The 20,444-nt window shown below is 42.6% G+C and overlaps 1 protein-coding gene across 2 annotated transcripts in view; it reads right to left on the bottom strand.

Annotated features, from left to right (window-relative positions):
- ryr1b (ryanodine receptor 1b (skeletal)) overlaps positions 1-20,444 on the bottom strand; it is a 108,233-nt gene that overhangs the window by 21,168 nt on the left and 66,621 nt on the right. For both annotated transcript variants that reach the window (XM_084466609.1, XM_084466610.1), the window contains exons 69-84: positions 12,203-12,443; positions 11,572-11,659; positions 11,247-11,339; positions 10,663-10,680; positions 7,937-8,107; positions 7,636-7,695; positions 7,128-7,262; positions 6,887-6,999; positions 5,995-6,091; positions 5,794-5,903; positions 5,620-5,671; positions 4,917-4,997; positions 1,816-1,915; positions 1,102-1,181; positions 813-889; positions 1-52 (exon numbers count right to left, since the gene is read on the bottom strand). The exon at positions 1-52 is cut by the window's left edge and continues 22 nt beyond it. In XM_084466609.1, the coding sequence (XP_084322735.1) occupies positions 1-52; positions 813-889; positions 1,102-1,181; positions 1,816-1,915; positions 4,917-4,997; positions 5,620-5,671; positions 5,794-5,903; positions 5,995-6,091; positions 6,887-6,999; positions 7,128-7,262; positions 7,636-7,695; positions 7,937-8,107; positions 10,663-10,680; positions 11,247-11,339; positions 11,572-11,659; positions 12,203-12,443 (1,568 nt within the window). The remainder of the gene's footprint in view (positions 53-812; positions 890-1,101; positions 1,182-1,815; positions 1,916-4,916; positions 4,998-5,619; positions 5,672-5,793; positions 5,904-5,994; positions 6,092-6,886; positions 7,000-7,127; positions 7,263-7,635; positions 7,696-7,936; positions 8,108-10,662; positions 10,681-11,246; positions 11,340-11,571; positions 11,660-12,202; positions 12,444-20,444) is intronic.

Here is a 20,444-nt window from a genome sequence, read left to right as displayed (position 1 = left end):
TCCTAGTCCCTCTGCCTTGTTCTGTCTCTCAAACGCATTCAGGTCCAAAACGCTGAGAATGCACACAAACACTTCAGTTACAATCTGGTCACCAGTTGACAACTACAGCACGCCATGTACACAATAAATACATGTATATATAATTATATGTATGCATTATTATATATAAGTTGAGTGATTTGTTGACGGCTGGTTTAAGCAGCCTCACCTGGCCCAAGTCAGAGTGATAAGACTCTGGGGCTAGGTGAGGCTGCTACATAAACCAGCCATCAACCACACACACTACGGAGATATCCTACATGGCAGGATGGAGCACCTGCTGGATGTATCAAGCATTTATTATTGCAAACTCTGCAAAATAACAGTTTTAACATCTACACCATGTGTCCTGAATTTGGAGTAGCCAGGTAAAAGCCACTTATGTGGAGTGTGGCAGCCACCTAGGTGGTGTGTAGCAGGTGACAATAATGCTACAATAAACATCTTTATATCAAATATGTATATATTAAGGTGCAAAACCTGGGTGGTTTGACTTTAAAGGGGAACCGGTACACATGCTATTTTCTAATACTCTGGTACTAGTATTCTGGTATTCTAGGACTGCTTCATACAAGGGTTGTGAAAAAAATCGGAATTCACAATATTCGTGAGTCTATCAATTCTTAAGATCTCCCCTCTCTCCTGTGTCTGGCACAATAATTGATCAGGTGTTTGTTGTGTTAACAGCTACGGCATGACCCCTCAATATTGGTTCACTGCTGTGGGTAAACCGACCAATGGACTGTCTGCTCTAACACCATGTGACCCCGTACCTGCATGTCTGCATTAGAGCCTGAACACTGAGGAAGAATCCCACGTCCTTCTTATCCTTCAGGTAGTCCAGCATTTTCTACAAACACACACAAACACACACACGCACGCACACAGGAAAAAGAAAATACATTCAAAAGCTTCAAATTAATATCCCTTCTTGGGATACATTTTTGTCAGACATTAGTATTAGAGTGAATACAGATGCAGGATGTGCATTTTCCTTTCCCTTTATCAGTTTGAAGAGACCACAGAATGTGTTGTGTGAGTTATGTGTGAGTGTGTGTGTACCTGCTGGACGTCACAGTTGCCTCCGTTGAGGATGGAGATTCCCAGCTTGAGTGTGGAAGAAACCATGGCTCCAGGTTCACCTGGATACACAGGGGACATGCACTGTGAATTTGTGTGTGTGTGTGTGTGTGTGTGTGTGAGTGTGAGTGTGTGTGTAGGTGTATGTGTTGTCTGTGAACACTCGACCCATATGGATTCAACCCATAGCAAGAGTTTCAGAACTCATATTATGGTAGCTATCATACATCTGTGTTTGGTAGCCCATGTGATAAGGAGGTGTTGTTCCTGACCAGTCAAAGCCCAAATGACAGGAAGGATCCCTCTATTTAACCATTCAGGACCTATGGGCTGTGCTGGGCTGTTGCAACAAACTTTCCCCTGCGTCTCTGCTTCAACAGCAGCGGGGGATTAATAAAGTTGTATCTAATCTAATCTATGTGACAAAAAGTGTCCCTATCCTTAACCAAATCTTAATTCCAATTACGTTCTTAAAAAAAAATAAAGAAAACGGAAATGAGTGTCTGGGATCCCATTAGACAGGAAGTGACCCCTTCTTTAACCCATGTGACAGGAAAGCTTCATCATTAACCAATCAGAATCCCGTGAAGCAAAAAAGAAATGGAAATGGAAAAATGGAAAACTTTGACAGAAATCTGACAAACTGAATGTCTGGACAGGAAGTGCCCGCCTGGCGACAGGAAGCTTGGTGCGTACCTTTGCAGGCGCTGATCATCTGCAACACCATCTCTGCAGCTCCGCGGTTGTGCAGGCGGGACTGCTGGTAAAGAAGCCTCTGCTTCTCCATCTCCTTATCCTGCAGGGGGAGAGGAGAGGGGATGTAACCCCGCCCAGTAAAGCTGCACTGCCCCCAACACTCACACTGCTACACACACACACACACACACACACACACACACCCATACACACAGTTATAGATGCCGAGCACACAGGCATGCTCATATAGACGTACATACACAGAGTACGGTAAGACTCACACTTATTCAGGTACACGTGTACCTGACGTACTATTATATTAGCATGTAAATAAACGTATAAGTTAACACACAGAAGAAACACAGGTGTGTAAAGACACTGGATAAACTCACAAGTACACACACACACACACACACACACACACACACACACACACACACACACACACACACACACACACACACACACACACACACACACACACACACACACACACACACACACACAAAAACATACGTTCACGTAGGCCAGTACAGGATGAAACACTGAGATGCATGCACGTTTCATCCACAGTTTACCATCTGGATGCTTCTCTGGCTCATGGATCAAACATGAAGGAACGCTCATGTCCTAATAGTAGCTAAATGCTAATGTGCCAATGTTGGCTCTATGCTGATCAAGGCTGTATGCTAATTATAGCTCTTTGCTAATAGTAGCACTATGCTCTCATGGAAGCTGTGTACTAATGTACTGCTATAAGCTATTACATTAATGGGTATTCAGGTGTAGCGGTTCAGACATTGATCATTTACTTTACGTTTACGTTTGTTTACTGTTTATAACTTTATAAAGTTATACTATATAAAATATATACATTTATAATACCAAAAACAGTATTATTTCCATCCTACTGCATTCTCTGTACAGATTCCTAATACAGCCATCCTATAGAGAAAAGGGGATTATACAGGAATCAATCCTTCAGCAGGTGATACCACAACCCAATGCAGCATCCAGAATGGTCCTCCCTCCCCCCTCCCTCCATCCTTCATCCCTTCCTCCCTCCATCCCTTCCTCCCTCCTTTCCTCCCTCCCTCCCTCCCTTTGTCATTTTGTTGAATGATGTTAAAGATATTTAAATCTGACATCTGAAGATGTCATTTTTTTGTTGTTTTCGATCATCAATGGTTATGGGTAGAAATGTGTTATGCGTGTTGGGGTATGTGCTTGTTAATTGTTTGTGTGTGTGTAGGTGTGTGTGTGTGCGTGTGTGTGTTTGTGAGAGAGAGAAAGTGTGTGAGCCAGGATTTGTTTATGCCTGGCTGACTGTTGCACAGGCTTTTACTGCAGTCTTTGTTTTAGTACAGGAGCGAGGACCTGTTACTGGAGATCCACTCCACATAGAGATGGATTAGCAATTAACAGCACAGCTGAACAATTAACACACACCTGAAGAGGTTAACAGGTTATCAGGTTCATAAGAGGTTAGTACAAACAGCGGTCGAAGATTGGGTGAGTCACACAGCAGGTGGGGGAGGGCTGGACCAATCAGCTAGAGCTAAAGCAGAAGGCGGGCTCTGAGATCAGAGACCCTGAAACCTCATTAGCTGCTGTTGAACACTGACAAATTTTACCCTTAACTAGAATGGTAACATTATTTTTCCAAATATATAAATACTGTGAGTATATACTGTATATATATATTTATATATATATGTACATACACTAGTTATAGAATGTGTATGATTGGCACTTTATTTGGATCCAAAGCCATGTTCCAATACTATTAACAAGCTATAAAATATCTATCTAATTTCAGCAGCGCAGAATCCAAACCTGACTTCTATAGAGTGAATGGTTTCCCATTCTCTCACCTGACTAATATGCCAGGGAAGCCTTACGATGGCTGGGCCAAACATGACGTTTAAAGACCTGAACACAGTTTAGCTTCCAATTGAACTAGAATAGACTTGTAGAAATAGAGTGACTCTTAATAGAATAGACTATTTGAAGGGCCATGTCATGTTCCGCACAAAAATCGTTAGCCTTTCCCTATCCGAAGCATATATTGTTGTCTGGCGTCAGGTGAGAGAACTCAGTACAGCCACTGGTGCTCTAATCCAGGTTAAATTCTAAATTGCAAGTCAGGGTTGAAGGTTGCGATGCTGCAGTCCGTCTGCGTTCTCCAAGCTGCGCTTATCACAGGGGTTTGGTGTTTTGCGTTGACCTCTGCCTCACACACACTGAGGAAACGGGGTCACACTGGTTTCAAACTACACTACACCACTCAGATTAGAGTCCAGCAAAGGATTGCACAAGACAGTCAGTCACCATAGCAACAGAAAATATAGACAAGTTGTGTGAGTGGAAGGAAGGAAGGAAGGAAGGAAGGAAGGAAGGAAGGAAGGAAGAAAGAAAGAAAGAAAGAAAGATAGAAAAAGAGAGAGAGAGAATACAATACAGATAAAGAGAGAAGGGTAGAGAAAGAGAGAGAAGCAAAGAGACAGAGAGAGAGAGAATAAAATACAGGTAACGAGAAAAGGGTAGAGAAAGAGAGAGAAGCAAAGAGACAGAGAGAGAGAGAGAATAAAATACAGGTAAAGAGAGAAGGGTGGAGAAAGAGAGAAGCAAAGAGACAGAGAGAGAGAATAAAATACAGATAACGAGAGAAGGGTAGAGAAAGAGAGAGAAGCAAAGAGACAGAGAGAGAGAGAGAGAGAGAATAAAATACAGATAAAGAGAGAAGGGTAGAGAAAGAGAGAGAAGCAAAGAGACAGAGAGAGAGAGAGAGAGAGAGAGAATAAAATACAGATAAAGAGAGAAGGGTGGAGAAAGAGAGAAGCAAAGAGACAGAGAGAGAGAGAATAAAATACAGACAAATAGAGAAGGGTGGAGAAAGAGAGAGAAGCAAAGAGAGAGAGAGACATGATACAGAAACAGTGTCAGACAGAAAGAGAGAGACAGCGGAAAGTAGATAGAGGTAGGGTTTGTGTCAGCGGTGCTGGGGGGAGTGTCTTGGGTGCGTTGGTTGTGTTCCCTCACTGTGGGGGGAGGCGTGGTCTCTCCGCCCCCCCATCCCCTGCCCCTGGTTCCCCCCATACCATCTCTGTCTGTCGCACCTCAAAGGCCGGCTCCTCCCCCTCCTCACACTCCCCATCGTCCTCCTCACCAATGTGGCAGCTCTGGAGGGAGGGAAGCAAAAATTACTCTTTGAGAAAAGAAAAGAATAAAAATATTTATTTTATACTTATTTTATATTCATTAAGTGGTTGACCCTCACCCTGGTCGCGAGGCTTCAAGATTTTCATTGAAGGATAGAAGGATTCTGTCATATACTGTTATACTGTACTTCTGATGAATAGTAGTAGTAATAGTAGCAGAAATCATAGTCTCTAGACTAGAAACTACTGTGTTTATGGATATAGTGAATTGCACAGTGATCTTTATTGGATTCACTTTGATACACACTCATACACACTGTGGAACAAGGTGACAAACAATGTAGTAGTATTAATGAGCCAAGTGACTTGCTTAAGGAGGCTTATGCTAGTGGAGAATCAGTAACTTTTCTGTGACTGAATTTGAACTGAATCGGAATGTGAACTGATGCAGAATTTCTACTGAATTATAATGTGAACTGAATTTTATGTAAATTGATTTGGAATATGAACTGATTTCGAACGTACATCGATTTGGAACGTGAACTGAATTATACTCTGAAGTGTTTCTGATTGTGAACTATATCAGAATGTGAACTGGATCAGAATGGGTACAGATTCAGTATGTGAGCTACATCAATCTTACCTTTGCCATAATATCAGCGTAAGACATATACAGGTGATCAACATCCAGTTTACTGTAACAGAGCAACAGGACACTTTGATTACTTAAAATGCATTTAGCAATGTATTTTCAATTTAAATTGCTTTCATTTGTGACACGCAGTGTCAGCTAGGAGCCACATGGGGGAGCTCTTACGTCTTTTCAGTGAGCGCGGTGCGGCTGAAATGAAGAATCAGCTGATGAAGAGGGTCTGGCTTGGCCTCCTGCTCCTCTTCTTCCTCCTCCCCCTCCACCTCCAGAGCTTTCTGCTCACAGAAAGGAACAGGGAAATAAGCGCTTTGTGTTTGCGTAGGTCGTTGATCCTGACACAGGATTAATAGAGCAGGCGAGACCCACCGACAGGTCATCGATCATCATGTCCTCAAAGGAGTAGCCCTCGGTCATCAGCCAGTTGCGTTTGTATCCGTCCAGGAACATGTTGGATCCTCTGTGCCTGAGGACAGAGACGAGAGATGAGACGCCGAGGACCATTCACAACACAAAAATCCATAGATGACTTCAAAGTGTTCCTTCTCCATTCTTCTGAACAAATCCCAGGATGTGTGATAGAGCGCGTGCTATACCTGCTGGGACTGCTTGAAGCTGGATTTATTCCTTAATTCCGCCTTAATGTTTAGGTGGAGAGGTTGACCTGGCTAGAGAGGGGGGTTTACCTGCTGTTCACCTGTGTAGGCAGAGGGTTTACCTGGCTAAAGGAACTGGTTAGCCTCTTGATAAACCTGTGTAGGTAGAGGGTTTACCTGGCTAAAGGAACTGGTTAGCCTCTTGATAAACCTGTGTAGGTAGAGGGTTTACCTGGCTAGAGGAACTGGTTAGCCTCTTGATTAACCTGTGTAGGTAGCGCGTTTACCTGATTAGAGGGAGGTTTTTTTTTTCCTCTTGATTACCTGAGAAGGTAGAGAGTTTACCTTGATAGAGGGAGGTGTTAACCTGTTCTTCACCTATGTAGGTAGATGGGGTTCACATGACTAAAGGGAGTGGTTGGCTGTTAGTAACCTGTTTAAGTAGAGGGGGTTACCTGGTTAGAGGGAGTGGTTTACCTGTTATTTAACTGTGTAGGAAGTTTGGTTTACATGGTAGTTGCCTACGTCGGGTGAGGGTTTTACCTGTTAGTTTCCTGTGTAGGTTTAGGGGTTTACCTGGTTAGAGGGAGTGGTTTACCTGTTATTTAACTGTGTAGGAAGATTGGTTTACTTGGTAGTTTCCTGTGTAGGTAATAGGGGTTTACCTGGCGATGTTGTACAGCGGGGTCATCCTGAAGCAGGCCACCACTGCCCTGCGTCTCTGCTTCGACAGCAGCTTGTGCCAGACCATCTTCTTGGACTTAAATGGATGCTCCGTCTGGCAAGAGGGGAATAGATCGTGGTCATGGTGACGGCATGCGGACAGATGTGAGCAAGAAAAGGGAGGTATGAGTGTGTGTAGTCTCGGGAGTGCTTATTGTGCTTATTGTGCGTGCGTCTCCTCACCACTTCTATGTGGTAGAGCACGGCAGACACCTCCTGCACCCTCTTCACCACCTTCTCCGGGTCCTCCGCGTCCTCCGCTTTCCCAGACATCTCCTTGTAGAGGGACATCTGCCAGCGCATGGCCGGGTCCTCCACCTGGAGACCACGCCCACAACGAGGCAGGTGAAGACCCCACTGGTATGCGCAGACCCTCATGCTCACAATGCTCAGCTGAGAGACCAGGGTTGGGAATAGGCTAGCTTGGAGACAGTTTGACTACACTAACCTGGATGGGTACACTCTTAGAGCAAGTAAACTGTTATGTAGTTTGCCGCAGAAAACTGTGAATTTCTGAATTTGAGTTTCTTTGGATAAAAAAGAATCTTAGCTGTTCTGAGCTGACTAATAAACAAATGAAAAGTTGACAATAAACTGCAGCTCATGTGAAGCTAGATCAATGTTCTCACAGGAGTGTGTATAAAATGCAAATAGACATACAGACATATGGACACAGGGAGTTACTACTCACCTTGCCCTGCAGGTGGAGGTTGTTCTGCAGGAACTCCCTCACCTCTTCGTCTGTGTCTTTCTGTGGAGCAGAGGAGAAGAAGCAGCCCCCTGGATCAGTCATGACCTTATTGACTCAACTAATCTATGGATACCTTGTAAGCTCAAAGTACATGTCAGATGGCTTCACCTGGTAAATGCCTTTCAGCTCAGGTGAAGTGGTAAAAACTATGCCAATTGTCAAGGATTGTACACACTTTAGACTGCAGACCATGCAACATGTCTGGGTGCACAGTGTGTGTGTGTGTATGTGTGTGCACTACCAGAGAATATCTGATCTTGGCCAGGTTGATGAGCTCCTGGTCGGCGGGGGAGCACATGTTCAGGCCGATGGGCAGCATCTTCTTCAGGGCCGCTACGATCAGAGATGTCTGCACCGAGTAGCGATCCCCTCTGCGCTTCTTCTTGGAGCGCTCCTGACCCGAGTCTCCAGACTGCAGACATAGGAGTGCGTCAGTTGGTCCAATCCAACCAAGAGGAGGGTTGGGGGGGCTCCCTCCAAAATTCAACTACTAGACGGAATGTTCTGCTTCAAGGATCCAATTCTAACCCAGCAGCCATTGGTAAAAACTTTTGTCTTAGATTCTAGGAGCAGACATTTTTGATTCTAGAAGCAGAAGTTATAGATTCCAGAAGCAGAAAAGTTTGACTCTAAGGGCTGACATTTTTTATCCAAGAAACAGAAATTAGAGTCTAGGAGCAGAAACACGATGGTTTTATCTCTTTCCAATTCATAATATATGGATCAACAGCAACATTCCCTTGTTCGATACAAACCAATCGTGTGACATCAAACAGAACTACAGCTGAAGCTGTTTTCTCCAAACACCAGATCAGTCTTGCAGGGTGTTTGAGTCGGCCCTCGTAGTATTGCCGGGCAACTTAGCTGAGGCAGTCTTGGACAAGACACCCTGAAGGCTAATTATACTTCTGCGTTTGATAGCCGTCATAGGTACACCGCAGGGTTCCACGTTACTCTATAACCAATGCCATACCAGAAATGCAGGTACCAGTGTAGAGATCCATGGCGTATCTACGGTGGCCATGCGACCCAGAAGTATAATTACTGTTAGTGGGTTTGTCGGGGCAGGAGGTGCCACAGCCCCTGGCTTACACAGCACACAGAGTCAGTCCCTCACCAACCCAACCTGATGCTCTGCTTATAACACAAGCTTGTTGTCTGCTCTTGCAACAACCTCAAGTGTGAGTATGACAGAGAGAGAGATGGATAGAAATGAAAAAGGAAGAGAGAGAGAGAGAGAGAGAGAGAGAGAGAGAGAGAGAGAGAGAGAGAGAGAGAGAGAGAGAGAGAGAGAGAGAGAGAGAGAAAGGGTGAGAGCAATGGAGAAAGAGATGTGATGGAGATAAAGTGAGAGAGAGAAGAGAGAGAGAGAGATGGAGATAAAGTGAGAGACAGACGGAGCTGTTGCAACAGTCAGGTAAAAAGCTAAAAACAGTAGCAACAGTAGAGTTAAAAAGTCAGGACCCAAATACACAGATGTTGAATTTACAGTTGTGAAACATTTCCAGAGTTCAATGAAACAATGATTTCAATCAATTAGAGATGGAGGAAAAGCAGGAATTAGTGACCCTGTAGTCTCTATGAATACACAGATATGTCAAGAGAACTAGACATTCCAACATACCCAGCCACCTATGTTAATCTTAAGTGGGTGAAGCTAAAGCTAAAAAGACAGCAGGGAATGGTCATGAGTTTCAGCCATATTATGAATTTTTATGAAAGTGTTGCATTATGAGATGTTAACAGAAAGGAAAGACAATTAAGAGACCATCTACAAAAAGAAAGGTTGAGAACAATAAGCCCAAGCATCAGTGAACTCCAGGAAAGCCAACAGAGAGACCAAAATCATCAGAGAACAAATCAAACAATGTGATGGAGCTCAGTGGCCATGTTTACATCCTCAATATGGTAGTTTTTTTGTGTTTTCATTGCAGCCGAGCTCCATGACTGAGGCCTCACAGCATCACACTCTATATCACAGCTGGTAGGAAGCCACCTCAGACCCTGCACGCGCACACACATACATATACGCGCGGCACGCACACATACATATACGCACACACATCCATATACACACATACATACATACATACACACACACACACACACACACACACACACACACATGCACACAGTACCCCCCCCCCCCCCCCCCCCCCACACACACACACACAAACGCACACTAGTGTTCTGATATAGGATTATATCTGAGACCAGTCCACCTTGCAGACAGAATTCTTATACCAATAAGACAATCCAGCAGAGGCTACATGTAAGCACCGCTGGCTAACCATTCAGACGCTGCTACTCATAAGCGACCGTACAGACACTGCTAGGTGTTTGTGCTGGCTGACTATATAGATAACCAACAGTGTACAGGCTTAACCCCATTTTTTATCATTATGACGGTCAGAATATTCTGGTGTTTGTCTGGAGCAGAAACCTGGACACTGTTAGCATAGTGAGCCATGGTTAAACGTACACCAATTCATGTCAGACATGACCACGACTAGTGACGCTATGCACTGCAGTGATACAATACTACTCGTGTGTGTGTGTGAGTGTGTGTGTGTGTGTGTGTGTGTGTGTGTGTGTGTGTGTGTGTGTGTGTGTGTGTGTGTGTGTGTGTGTGTGTGTGTGTGTGTGTGTGTGTGTGTGTGTGTGTGTGTGTGTGTGTGTGTCTGTGTGTCTGTGTGTGTGTGTATGCAAGTATGTGTTTGTCTTGTTTGTTTTTGAGTGAATGCCAGTGAGTGTATGTTTTTGTGTGCCTGGTCCTCACTATAGATGGTGTGTGTACGTGTATGTGTGAGCGTGTTTGGGTGTGTGTCTGTGCGTGTACCTTGACGTGATCATTTTTTTCTTATTATCTAGTGTTTCTTGTGTCTTGCATGAAAGCTTAAGCTAAACGCCACCCGAGCACCATGCGGAGAGCACAGTGCACGTGCTCGTGCACAAACACAGTCTAACCTCTCCATCTCCTCCACCCTAGAGCGCCGCATCCACAACCCCGACACAGCACATAGGGAGAGAGAAGAGTTGAGAAGGGCAACACTACACTAGTACCACACTAGCTACAGAAGACGCTGACTAAAGGGAAGCTCACCAGAGAGATGCTAACTAAAGAGTTGCTCTATAAGGAGATGCTAGCAGAGGGAACGCAAGCTGAAGAGATGCTAGCTAAAGAAACGCTAGCTAGAGACGGCGCTAGCTAAAGAGTTGCTAGGTAAGAAGATGTTAGTGAAGGAGACGCTAGCTAGAGAGGACGTCAGTATCCTAATTCTTCTTAGGGTACAAAGAGTATTCTTTAAAAAATAAATAAAAATAAAAGGGAAATCGTATTTCTTTGAAATTAAATATTTGCAAAGGAAAATTAGTAATGAAAAAAATAAATGTAATGGTACACAGACTAAATAACCAATAAATAAATAACCAAATAATCACATTGCAGGGAAATGGAAAAAGTGAGTGAATTATGCGTTATTAGAGTTTAGCTTCATTGCGTGTGATACGATATGAATGTTCCTGGGAAGGGAAGATTGTGATGGCCTCACCTTGCTCATCTTACTCTTACTGTCAGCCGTTAGGAACGACATGTTGTTGATCTCATTCATCACCACGAAGTTCTGCTCCTCTCGCTTGAAGTTCTGCTCACCAAAAAGAGAGAGGGGGAGAGACAGCCAATGAGAAAGAAAGAGAGAGAATGTTATCCGTAACCGTATCATGATTTCATATGTTGACATGGAATATTCAATAGGATTTAATAAATGATAGCCTTTCACCATATGCTTTATTCGTGTTTGTGTCTGCTGTGATATTCATTGTATGCTGTGTTTGAGTCCCCAGAAGGTCAACAGGCGAGATGTTGGTGAAACTCACATGGGATTTGGACCAGAAGATGAAGACCTCTCCCACCATCCTGAACAGCTCCTCGGCATCGGGGTCAGGGCAGGTCAGCCACCTGGCCCTGGTGGAGGGGGTCACACAAAGGTCAACGGTCAAAACCATTCGGACTACCATACCTACTAGCATATGTATAAAACATGTTCCAGAAGAGACTTTGGTGGAGAGATAATCCATACTGTCTTTAGTGTACAATGCATGTGTAATACTTTAATACAAGCCAGGGTTTCCCGCAGGGGGTCTGTACTATGATCAACAATTATTTATTAAACACTAAATATTAAATTATAATAATTTCTAATTAATAAATAAGCAGCTTTTCAACACCTGGAACAAGAACAGTGAATTAATTTGTGCAATTTTAACTATAGAAATATTTTAAAATAATCATTAATTATCATCTTTTCATTTATCATTTCTTTCTGCTGACATAGTTAAGGCGGCAGGCGTGTGTTGCTTAGGCAGTCGCCTAAGCCATGAAGTTCTGTGGGAAACCCTGCAAGCATTGCATAAAAGGAAGGAGAAGGAGAAGTATAAAGCACAACGCGTACAGCGTGCCTTCCATTGGCTGTGTGCGTCGTTGCACTGTGTGACTCTGCCCAGATACCTGTTGTTGTCCACGTAGCGGATGAGCAGGGGGTAGAGGGCGTACAGGTCTCTGCAGAGCACGGCAAACTCATCCCGGATGGTGCCATCCTCGCTGTCCACCTCCGACTTGCCCTCCATGCGGAGATGCTCCTCCTCCGCCACCACCTTCCCGGACCGCTTCTTCAGCTTCTCCATGGTCGGGATGAAGTGGGACTTGAGCATCTCTGGCTTCGCCCGGCTAACAATGGGCTGTGCGAACACTGAGGAAGCACACACACACACACACACACACACACACACAAACACACAGACCGATGCGGAGTAGTGAGTTAAAGAGTCCTGGTCTGGATCCATGATCTAATCATCTATTTAAATATTGTGGAATTATTTAGCAATTTAGCAGTTTAGTCCAACTTAAAACATTTATTTAATCGTTTTTATAATTATTATATTTAATTTGAATGTTTTGAATGTTTCATCTCATTCATTTTTGGTTAAGCATGCAAAGCAAAAGTAGTTACAACAAATACATATAATTCACTAACCAAAAAAAGGGAATAGGCTGAAGCTCATGGCTTATATTTGCCTTTCCCAGTATTTATCTAAATGAATTAAATGGTAATCAGCAATAGTCCTATGAAATAATAATAATAAAACATATATACATATATATACACATACATATACATACGTACATACATACACAAACACATAAATACTCTTTTTCTTTTTTTTTTCTTCAAATTAACCTTATGATTTTCAATCATCCTTGAATCAATATGTGTCACACAATCATCATATAATCATTGATTATTTTCCTTTTTAAAGTCTTTTTAAACATAAACAGAGAGCTAGACAATTTCAGCTCATTACTAAGTCCATTCTATAATATAGCCCCCAAAACTGAGGCACATCTTTTTTTAACATTTGTCCTGACATTAACAGTCTTAAAAATAAACAGTCCTCTCAAATGAATATTTCCTTCTCTCATTTAAAAAAATGATTGAATTCTACTTGGAACTCTATTGCTCAGCACTCGAAAAACAATTTCCACCACTTTTGAGAATGCAATATCCAATATCCCAAATTTTAAAACATTAGAACATATGAAAAGTTGATTAGTTGATTCATAATAGCCAGTTTTATTTATTATCCTAATGGCTCTTTTCTGAAGTTTAATAATCGGGTCTATATTTGTTTTGTATACATTTCCCCATATTTCAACACAGTATTACATGTAAGGCATTATAAGTGAATAGTACAATACATGAAGGCAGTTCTTATTTAATAAATCCCTCGTTTTAAAGAGTATAGCCATAGATTTTGATAATTTACGTTTGATATAATCTATATGAAGATTCCAGTTATGATCAATAATCACTCCCAAAAACGTTGTTTCATAAACTTGTTCTATTTCAACTCCATTTAAGAACAATTTAATCTCACAATTAGCCATGCCACCACCAAAAACCATGAATTTTGTTTTATTTTCATTAAGTGATAATTTATTCAAATCAAACCATGTTTTTAACACCATCAGCTCCTTCTCTACTGTGTTCAACAACACCTAACCCTAACCCTAACTCCTTCATATCATACCCAGAACAATATAAATTTGTGTTGTCTGCAAACATTACACATTTTAATATTTTGGATACAGTACAAATGTAATTTATATAAAGTAAAAATAACTTAGGTCCCAATACTGAACCTTGTGGAACACCACAAATTACTCTTCTTAAAGATGATTCAGTGTCATTCATTTTTACATATTGAAACCTATTCTCTAAATAACTCCTTAACCAAAGTTGTACAACGCCTCTTAAACCATAATGATCACATTTCTTTAGAAGTAAGGAATGATCAATTGTGTCAAATGCCTTCTGCAAATCAATAAACACACCTACTGCGTGTTGTTTCTCGTCCACTGCTGTTGCTAAATTTTCTACAAATTCCATCACTGCCAACGTTGTTGATCGATTGCTTCTGAAACCATATTGATGGTCACTAAGCAGCTCATATTTCTCAACAAAGGCATCAAGTCTATTAACAAATAACTTTTCAAGTATTTAGAAAATTGGGGTAGAAGAGACACTGGGCCTCGTTTCCCGATAACGATGGATCCATGCTCGTACGATCCGTTTCCCGAAACTCATCTTAACATGAACGCGCGTGCTCTACTCTTACGACGTCGTAGGATTGTAGCTGCCTACTGACACGGTGCTGAAATGGGCTCGGTAGGAGGGGGAGACGCAGGAATGTTGTTGGATTCAACTATATTTTGTGGCAGCAAAAAAATCCCCCCATCAAGGCCAACAGCAGAGTAGCCTACGAAAAGAATAGACTAAGATGAATGCTACAAATATTAAAACACAATTTATAGGCAGACATATGCTATATCAGTCCTAATCCCGAACGCACCGTGCGTACATTGTTTCACGGCATTTTCTCCCCTGAAATAATTCCATATTAAAAAAATTAAAAATAGCATGTGTCTGTGTGACAACTAGGCCTATAGCATTTATTTAAATGTGCTGATTTCTGAAACACGCTTTGCGCCGCAAAGAGGGCAGACTTTCTCTGATTCCTGCATTCCGTTTCATTCATTCATTCATTCAGTGATGGAGGCGCCGCGCACTCTCAACTTTGGTGTCAACATTAGAAATTCAACGTTCCATTCATTCATTATCATTCAAACGCAGAGGCATTGACACGGCTATTGCTGTTGCTGGTCTAGATCGATTCCTGCCCATATTGTTGGGCAGGGGGTATGATGGTGCGGGCAATGTAAGCGGGAATGGCACGCATCGCAGCAGTTTCCCGCAGCAGTCTACGTACAGAAAACCACGCTCTCAACTTGGCGATTGTGCACTCCACTAAGGTCAGGGTGGGAGTTCGTAACTGTCTAGACACGGTCCAATAAATAGTGAACTTCATCACAGCCTCACTGACGCGCCTACAGTGCTTTATGTCAAACAATCGCAACAAAAAACGCCTGCAGAAATTATCCGACACCCGCTGGTTTCAGCATGATTCATGTACAGTATGTCTTCTGTCATTGATCAATATGAGGACATTTTAACCACGATGGTTGAATTAAAATCAGAGGGAGACAGCAAGTGCCGCTCGCAAGCGACCTCCCACACGAGCAACGGAATCATTTGATTTTATTATATGCCTTGTGAATGGTGATAGGGTTGCCTTGTGACGTGGCGTTTCATCGGTACATTTATTTTTGGAATTTTAAATTGCTGCAATAAATTATATTTGTGTTGACTTCTAACATGTCTCTGTCTGTGCTATTTAAATCTAACAGTAGTCTACGAGTAATATATATGCGGGAACCACTGTTTTTGGGGTATTGCGAAATAGCGCCAGCTGGACATTCAGTGGTATTGGATGACGTGTTTTAATAAAACACATCCAATACACGGAATGTCCAGCTGGTGACTCCACTGAGGCTATAGTAACGATGCATCCTAGTGCTTAACGAGTACCCCTGTAGGCGTCGTTAGCTACAAGGGTTTTAACGACGTTGTTACGTTACAATGCTTTCGGGAAACGGTCCGAAAATGCTGCGATGATCGTACGACGGTGTTAACGACGTTGTTAGGCTAACGATGCTTTCGGGAAACGGGGCCCAGGTCTGTAATTTGATACCGTTTGCTTATCCCCATTTTTGTAAATTGGTATCACTTTGGCAATTTTCATTCTATCAGGGAAAGTAGGCCTACCTGTTACTGTGTGTTCACACCAAAAGACACATGTTTCGCCTGTTCGCGCGAACAAGCGATTGTTGCCGCGCGACAAATCATAATCTGTCGCTGTGCAGTTATGTCAGGCGAACTTGTCGCTCAGCGAATTTTGTCTGACAACATATTTTGCCCGCCAACGGTGCTTTATGCCAATTCATTCTCATCAACCATGGCCGAGAACCACCATTGCATGTCTTTACCTGTTGTGGAAGAGGGAGAGACGTCGGAATGCCCGTCGTTTATGGGTTAATAATATAATCCGGAGGCGCACACCGCTTTGTGCCATGATATTATATATATGTTTATATTATATAGATATTTATATATTATATATATAATATCATATAATATTATATATAGATAGAGCTCCGGGAGTCGCAAACGGCAACAATCACTTTCTCCTCCAAGTTGCGGTTCACTGCGGAGTGCAGGGAATGGTTGGCCCAGCCGGTTGAGCGGTGATTGGCTGTTTTACGTTACTTCACCCACGTTACCCACAGGGAGTGAACGCTGATCTCACGCGAATGCCGCGGAAAAGTTGAAATATTTAAACTTCAGCGAATTTGTCGCGCTGCAAATCCTCGTGAACGTGCTCGCCGTTCACGTGGAAAACTGTCGCGCTGTCAATCAAATCTTGTCGCTGGTTTCGGCGACAAAAATATTCGCCCGATTCGTGTCTCTACGTTGATTTTGTATTGAAACGTGTCACGCCGTCGCATTTGGTGTGAACACACAGTAAGAAAGGATTTGTTGCAGACATAGGTAAATGGTTTAAGGATGCAGTAAATTACTTATTTTACAAATGACATATCAACATCATTACAATCTGTTGATTTTTTATTCTTAAACTGTAGGACCACTTCTAATATATCACTCTCGCTAACTCCGCCAAGAAACATTGAATTTTGGCTGCTGTAGCTTCACTATGGTAGGTTTGGGCCACTGCTAGGTTTGGGCCAACATTAACAATTCATTAACAATCATTCATTAACAATCTCCTCTATATTCTCAATGATTGTATTTTCATTTTTCACAATATGTGTTGGATGGTTCTTATTATTGTTTTTTAATTACCTCATTAAGCACACTTGTAGTAATCCTTTTTTTGGCATCTCATAATAGTCATCAATCTGTTTTTATAATCTGTTTATATATTTTATTCTTGTACTTATTTTGCTTTAGTTGTTCCTCTTTTGCTTTAGTTGGATGCCTCATGAATTCAATATATAGCCTATTTTTCTTTTTATAAGCCTTTTTCAAGCCCTTCGTTAACCATGGCTTCCCTTTTCTTCTAGAAGTTTGTTTGAAATCTTTCAGTGGACAATGCTGATTATAAAATGCCAAAAATGTATCCAAAAATGCATTATAAGAATCATTGGCATTCTCCACATAAACGTCTTGCCAATCGTGATTGGAAAGTGCTGCTTTAAAAGCCATGAATGCTTCTGGTGTCTTCTCTCTAACCAAATTATATGTCTTCCTGGTTCTTAAAGTAAAACTATTGTTCATTTCCAACACTGCAAAAACAGGCAAGTGATCACTTACATCGATCATTAACAAGCCACTTTTTATCTTCCCATCAATTAAATTCACAAAAATATTGTCAATTAATGTTGCACTATCCTTAGTTATTCTACTGGGCTTCAAAATTAATGGATATAAACTCATGCTAAACATAGTATTAACAAATTCTGTAGTCTTTGTATCATTGTTGGATTTCACCAAATCAATGTTGAAATCACCACAAACTAAAATCACCTTGTCATTATGCTTATCATATAACTCAGGAATCTTCTTGTTAAATTTATCAATGCAGGATCCTGGGGTTTGATAGTTGCAACTAATCAATATATTTTTTGCTCTTTCAAACATGATCTCAAGTGTTATACATTCCATCAAATTATCAATAACAGCAGTCATATTCCCAATAACTTTACATTTAAGACCACTCCTCACAAACAGCGCAACACCACCTCCCCTTTTGTTCATCCTGTTTTGCCCAAACATTTCATAACCCTCTAAGCCAGTGTTTCTCAACCTTTTTTGAGCAAACGCCCCCCTTACCTTACCCTGATCCTCTGGCGCCCCCCCCCCCCCCCCCCATTATTATTGTTGTTAATTTTGTTTAAACATTTTTTTGCGACACCCGTGGGTAGGCTATATCCATCACCAACTCCACTCCAACTCGTGCTACATTGCTTGAATAAAAAACTTCTGTGCCGTTTTGGTTTCTTCTGGACAAGAAAATGTGTATTCAGAGTTTTATTAAAAGGTTTTATTATTGAGCTATTGAAGTTTAATACGTAACAGTGCTTGTGTACATTTTTATTGGTTATTGAACTGTTAACCCGCGAACTAGGGTTCAATATGTGCACGAAAGACTCCCTTTGTTTACGTGACGTTGCCTAGCAACGCTGTGCACGTGCAGCCTTCATCCGCTTCGTTCTGAGAGTAGCACGTTTAAGTTTGCGGCCAAATAGTAATTAAAGTAGTTTGTTACTATACAAGTTAAGCGCCTGTAACATCAGTGTTAAATGCGTATGTGCCGGTTGGTGTGCGTACCTTATGAAAGTGTTTATCGGTTCACAGACGTAATGAGCGACGTTGCGGTGGTCTACACGTAATGCGCACGTTCTATTGTTTACAATTAGCATGCTAAGCGGAGTTAGCTTTATTCACGTCTTGTGTTGCCTTACTATGTAATATGGATGAGGTTCATGTTGCTTAGTGTAATGCCCCATCCGCCGCTTGCTTTGCATGTCCCGCAAACCAACCAGTGGAAGTCAGGGGAGGGCGAACTCGTTTCTAAAGCACCACGCTACTGCGATGAGGTGGGTTTGTTTATCGGCGTTACTATGGCGATCATGACAGCACTGAGCATAAAGTAAAAAGTAGATGAGACGATAGAGGGGTTAGAAACCCATATTAAGATAGGCTTTTTATTTCAGTTATCCTATTTTTGCACCGAAAATATTTGAAAACCATGAAAGTTTAAAAAGTTCAAAATAATGACCGCTACACAAGCGAAGTTGTGACGCCCCCGTGTTCGTTCCCAGCGCCCCCCTAGGTTCTACGAACGCCCCCCAGGGGGCGCTGCCGCCCCCGTTGAGAAACCCTGCTCTAAGCCATCATGTAATTCATTATCATCACTAAGCCAGGTCTCTGAAACTGCTACTATACAAAACTTGTGGTGAAACTGTTGAAGGAAGTCTTTGATCTTGGAAAAGTTACTGTACAGACTCCTACTGTTAAAGTGGATTATAGAAAAACCCTTAGTTATAAAATTAAGTTTGTCCTCAAAGTAATATTCACAGTTCAAATCAATATTCTGGTAGAAATGGGTCTTGGGGGGCGCTGCTGAGCTTTAATGGAGTAGGACGTGAGTTTGGAGGCTCCTGCCGATTTCGATTAAAATTGTAATTAATCTGCGCTTTTTAGTCACATATTTTGTCTTTTTTTACTCCGCATTACTTTTTGGTTGGGAAGTTTGATTCTGAACTGCGTAAAATGTCTGCAAAAAACTCTAAAACTCGCAATACTGTTCAGACGCACCTGCGGCCCGGTCCACAAACCGCGACCGCGTGCTTGGGTGAGCCATCGGCTCCTGCACAGATCGCCGCGACTCACGCTAACCTCGACACCACCGCCCTCAGGCTCGAGTTGCTGGCCTCACTAAGGAAAGATATTGCTGATATTTTTAAGAAGGAACTTCAGGACACTCTCGGGGATGCTTTGTCTACTATTAAGCTCGACCTACAAGCGGTGAAGACACAGCTGGCGAACGATAGAGCTGCTACCGATGCTACCGTGTCCGAGCTGAAAGGTACGGTCGGAGAGATGGAGCACTCACTCACCGAGTGCTCCGATGACATCGCCGAGATGAAAACTACTATCAAGTCCCTTACAGCTAACGTAGCCAAGCTGGAAAATAAATGTGAGGACTTGGAGTCCAGATCACGGCGGAACAACATCAGGATTGTGGGAGTACCGGAGGGCCCTGACACCTGTACCACTACTGCTGTAGCCGCCTTACTGACGGAGGCGTTCGGTCTGGTAAAGGAGCCGCTCTTGGACCGGTCCCACCGGACCCTCCAACCCAAACCCAAGCCCGGTGAGCGTCCACGAGCCATTGTGTGCAGATTTCACTACTGCGGTGACTGTGTTGACGTTCTGCGCCGCGCCAGAGAGCTCCGACAGATTAAAGTCAGAGACTTGACCATCTCAGTCTTCCCTGACCACACCGCCAAGATAGCCCGGGCTCGGGCTGCATTCAACGAGGTCAGACGCCAACTCCGTGGCCTTGACGGTGCTCGGTATGGACTGATGCATCCAGCGCGACTTCGCATCACATACAACGGTGTTGAGAAGGACTTCGTTTCAGCGGAGGAAGCCAGCGGCTATGTCAAGACTCTGATCTCTGAGTGAAACAATATGTGAGCTTTTTCAATATAACATGTTTATCATTGCGCGTATACTGTTGAATAATGTCGAGATCGGCGGGAGTTT

The sequence above is a fragment of the Micromesistius poutassou genome (genome assembly GCF_964030765.1).
Source record: "Micromesistius poutassou genome assembly, chromosome: 4".
Taxonomy (NCBI): domain Eukaryota; kingdom Metazoa; phylum Chordata; class Actinopteri; order Gadiformes; family Gadidae; genus Micromesistius; species Micromesistius poutassou.
This window is presented reverse-complemented; position numbering and strand designations above follow the sequence as displayed.